The 4,538-nt window shown below is 40.7% G+C and overlaps 1 protein-coding gene across 4 annotated transcripts in view; it reads right to left on the bottom strand.

Annotated features, from left to right (window-relative positions):
* acsf2 (acyl-CoA synthetase family member 2) overlaps positions 1-3,149 on the bottom strand; it is a 181,656-nt gene extending 178,507 nt beyond the window's left edge. Inside the window, exons 1-2 of one of the 4 annotated variants that reach the window (XM_043714578.1) lie at positions 3,051-3,149; positions 2,490-2,616 (exon numbers count right to left, since the gene is read on the bottom strand). In XM_043714578.1, the coding sequence (XP_043570513.1) occupies positions 2,490-2,614 (125 nt within the window). In that variant the 5' untranslated portion in view covers positions 2,615-2,616; positions 3,051-3,149. The other 3 variants (XM_043714576.1, XM_043714579.1, XR_006315206.1) reach the window with 3 other exon arrangements.
* Between the last annotated feature and the right edge of the window lie 1,389 nt (positions 3,150-4,538).

The following is a 4,538-nucleotide window of genomic DNA, read 5'->3' as shown; positions in this document are numbered from 1 at the left end:
GATACGAAGTTAGGTGGACAGGCAGGTAGTAAGGAGGAAGTGGGGAGGCTGCAGAATGATCTAGACAGTTTGGGAGAGTGGTCCAGGAAATGGCTGATGAAGTTCAATGTGAGCAAATGCAAGGTCTTGCACTTTGGAAAAAAGAATACAAGCATGGACTACTTTCTAAACGGTGAGAAAATTCATAAAGCCAAAGTACAGAGGGATCTGGGAGTGCTAGTCGAGGATTCTCTAAAGATAAACATGCAGGTTGAATCCGTGATTCAGAAAGCGAATGCAATGTTGTCATTTATCTCAAGAGTGTTGGAATATAAAAGCACTGTTGTGCTATTGAGACTTTATAAAACTCTGGTTAGGTTCCATTTGGAGTACTGTGTCCAGTTTTGGGCCCCACACCTCAGGAGGGACATACTGGCACTGGAGTGTGTCCAGCGAAGATTCACACAGATGATCTCTGGAATGGTAGGTCTAACATATGAGGAACAGCTGAGGATCCTGGGATTGTACTCACTGGAGTTTAGAAGATTAAGGGGAGATCTAATAGAAACTTACAAGATAATACATGGCTTGGAAAGGGTGGACATTAAGAAATTGTTTCCGTTAGGCGAGGAGACTAGGACCCGTGGGCACAGCCTTAGAATTAGAGAGGGTCAATTCAGAACAGAAATGCGGAGACATTTCTTCAGCCAGAGAGTGGTGGGCCTGTGGAATTCATTGTTGCGGAGTGCAGTGAAGGCCGGGACGCTAAATGTCTTCAGGGCAGAGATTGATAAATTCTTGATGTCACAAGGAATTAAGGGCTATGGGGAGAATGCGGGTAAGTGGAGTTGAAATGCCCATCAGCCATGATTGAATGGCGGAGTGGACTCGATGGACCGAATGGCCTTACTTCCATTCCTATGTCTTATGGTCTTATGGTCTTATGATAGAGAGTGTTTTCTAATTTCTTTGAGAGTAAGAGGTTAGATGTGCAATTAGCTCTCCAAGAGTTTTTCCCTCTGACAGTTGCTTTCTGACCAATTTTCAAAAGGTCTGCATTCTTATACTCCCCAACATTGGATTGTCTCATTGGTTTGATGTTGGCAAAACAATAACTTCAAATTCGATTGGGTTTTAGTACTTTGGGGCATAATTTTAACTGATTGGTTAAATTCAAATTGTTGTCAAAACAGCAACCAAAACTCAAGTATCCATTTCACAACTAAGTGTCACATATTTTCAATTTTCCTGCACATTCTGGGACTGCCATCTAGTCAGGTACTTGTAAGGTCTCAGTTCAGAACAGGTACAGTACATGCCTTCAACTGCATAACAATCCTCAAAGAATGCTAATAAACTTGCCAAACAGATTCTCTATCACAAAACCATGTTGACTCTGTCTAATTGCATTCCAATTTTCTAAACATGCTATTATTATCTTTCTAACAATGGATGCCAGCTTTATCCCAATTACAGACATTACAATAAATGGCCTACAAAGAATAGTAAAGTACAGAAACAGGCCCTTTGGTCCACCAAGACTGCGCAAACTCATGATGTCAGTTTACAATTTCCTGTCTCTTTCCTTACTTAAATAATTTCCAATCCATTAAAAATCCCTTTACAGAATTTAGAGAACTTTAAAAATTACAACGACTTTCTCTGTTTCTGCCTCTTTCAAGCATGCAGGTCATTATCTTTAGAGACTTTTTAGCCTTTATCTCATTAATATTCCCAATTTTTTCCTGATGGTGATTGTTCATAATTCATTTCTCCCATTTATCCATTTGAATATCTACTATTCTTGAATGCATCTTGCCTCTCCTGCTGTGAAGACAGATACAAAGCATTTTTTCAAAGCCTTCCTTCTGTTATTTTTTATATTTCTTGCTAGCTTTCCCTTATACAACATTTTCTCTCTCTTTTCTCTCGGTCATCCTTTGCTGGTTTTTATAACTTTAACATCTTCTGATATGCCACTAAAACTTTACAGCATTATATATCTTTTATTGCAATACGACACTACCCTTATTATAAAACCAAAATACTGCAGATGCTGCGAAACTGAAATAAAAACAGTCGATGTTGGAGAAACTCAGCACATCTGACCCGTGTCAGTGCAGAGAGAAACAGAATTAACGTTGAATGTCCTTGGATGTTATCAAAACATAATACTCTTATCAATTCACAAGCTGCCAGCAAATATTCTACCTCCCACACAAGGTGAAGTAGACCCTCTAAAATATGCTGATACAAGTTACTCCCCACACTTCAACCATTCGTCTCAAAATGACCACAAGACCCGGCGATGACCGACAACAAAAATCTGCCAGTCACAAGAGTATACTGAGCAGATTGCATTGGACGGGCACACACGAAGTGAATTATGGAATGAGTCAAAAAGTGAAAAGAAAAGATTTTTCTCTCGTTTCCTAATCCTATGTTTTTATTTGTAATGACCGAAGACAACTGTTCTCCGAGACTTAGTCTCAATCAGAGGCAGTCTTTACCTGTATGTGGTAAGTGTTCTTGTCTGGCTGCAACTGTTGCATTTCCAGAAATCTTCCCGAAACAGTCGCCAGCTCCGGTTCCAGGGGCCAGTGCAGCTCCTCAGCTCCAAAGCAAAGCCCAGCATTACTAAAGGAGGTAAGGAGAGGTCGATAAATTCCGAGTACTCCCTCTTAATACACTTCCAACTGCACTTCCGCGATCTACACTAAAATATGTTGGCAGATCCCACCAGTTCAATATCAGCGAAACAGTTGCTCAAAATGAAAGCTGGAAGTTCCAGAAAGAATTCGACACAACAGCAGAAAGAAAGCCAACGTTTATACAAATCATTAGGGGCTAACGTGACACTGCAACTTTGCTCACGGTTAGAGTTCAGTCTCTTGAGACGAGATATGGGAGAGTAATCAGGCAACTCAGTAATCAGACCGGAATCCAGCGCCACGCAAGTAATTGGTTCCTCAGTGCTGTCCACTACAGCCGTAAACAGCACCAGCTCCAACTACACCGCAGCACTGAGGCAGAATCCGCATCTGCAATCATACAGCATTAAAGAAAGATACCGTTCGCTCCATCGTGTTTCTGCCAACTCTTTGGAAAAAAAGCTCACTGCTTCAACTTCAGCCGGCGTTTGAGTTGAACCCTCATTGTTGACGTTATTCTGCATGACAAACTTTACGTCCAGCCAATAGCCTGATGAGTTTCACCAGCGATTTTTGTTTTTTTTTGTCTTTGTGGATACCAGAGTTTCAAAAAAAAAACATATTGAAAAGCTTTGGAATATGGTGGGTGGTTTATACAATGAGGCGTGACCTATGTTTAGGGTGGAATTTCCCTACAGATCCAGCTTACATTTGGCAGAAACGGCAAAGGTGAAGATCCGGACATTTGGTCTCATCTGCTTTCAAAAATTACCAGAACACTGCAACATTTAATACAAAAACAGGATTGTCCCAGCGATACCAGAATGGCTGCTTCTTTAGAACGTTCTGAAGAAGGATCACTGGACCTGAAACATTAACTCTATTTTCTATCAACAGATGCTCCCAGACCTGTTAGGTTTCTCCAGCAATTTCTGTTTTTGTTTCAGATTTACAGCATCTGGAGATCTTTTGTTGTTTTGTTTCGCAGGAAACAACCACGCAAGCAATTTTTAAAGCTAATGCCAATCATTGATCTCAGTTCCCTAATTTGTGTTGGTGCTGTCACTTTACAACCATATGTTATAACTGGAATCAATGAACTGATAGTAATTCAATTGCTTATACATTGTCTTCCTCAAACGCAGCACAGGTTGGGTACTGTTAGAAACGAAAATCGCTTCTCAATAATCGCTCTAGACAAATTCAGGAAAACAAAGTTTTATTAACAAGTCAAGTCTGCAGAGTCGGGCACCCTTAAAGAAAAGGCGCGCTGAGGCTTACAAAGTCTCCATTATATATAGCACAAATCCCTCCTCTCCTTGGCTCCAACAAGCCATGAGGTTCACATTCTTAAAAACATCATTATTTTTATCACAAAGTCTGCAACAAAAGGCTCCAGAGTCTCCAAAGTTGTTGTTTTTCTCACCCTGTAGTCTTATCAGTCAAAGGCTTTAATTTGAAACAGATGTCTCAAGTCGTACTCCCATCCTGGAGTCTTATCAACCAAGGACTCATCCTTCTCTGCTGTGTGAATGGCTTCATTAATCAAGAGCCTGCATGCTTTTACTATAGCTCACAAATTGTCAGCATTCTGCACAATTTAAACTACTCTACTTTTGAGTATATAAAATGGTTGTTAGAAAAGAAACAAAGGTTTTGTCTTTTATTATAGATCAGTCTGTGGTCCAGGCACATCTTAAAGTTTAAACCGAAATTACCTCCCACAATTCCACCCTTTTCTTTCTTTAAGATGTGCCTGACCAAGATAAGCCCCCCCCCCTTCCCTCAAGGGCCCGGGAAATCCTTGGTCTTTCGCAGCAACATCACTTTAAGTTCCCGCGTCCCATGCTGTGGAACCACCACTGCCTGGAGTCGGGAAATATTTTCCTGAATTAAAAACTGAATACA

The sequence above is a fragment of the Chiloscyllium plagiosum genome, chromosome 24, assembly GCF_004010195.1.
Source record: "Chiloscyllium plagiosum isolate BGI_BamShark_2017 chromosome 24, ASM401019v2, whole genome shotgun sequence".
NCBI lineage: Eukaryota > Metazoa > Chordata > Chondrichthyes > Orectolobiformes > Hemiscylliidae > Chiloscyllium > Chiloscyllium plagiosum.
This window is presented reverse-complemented; position numbering and strand designations above follow the sequence as displayed.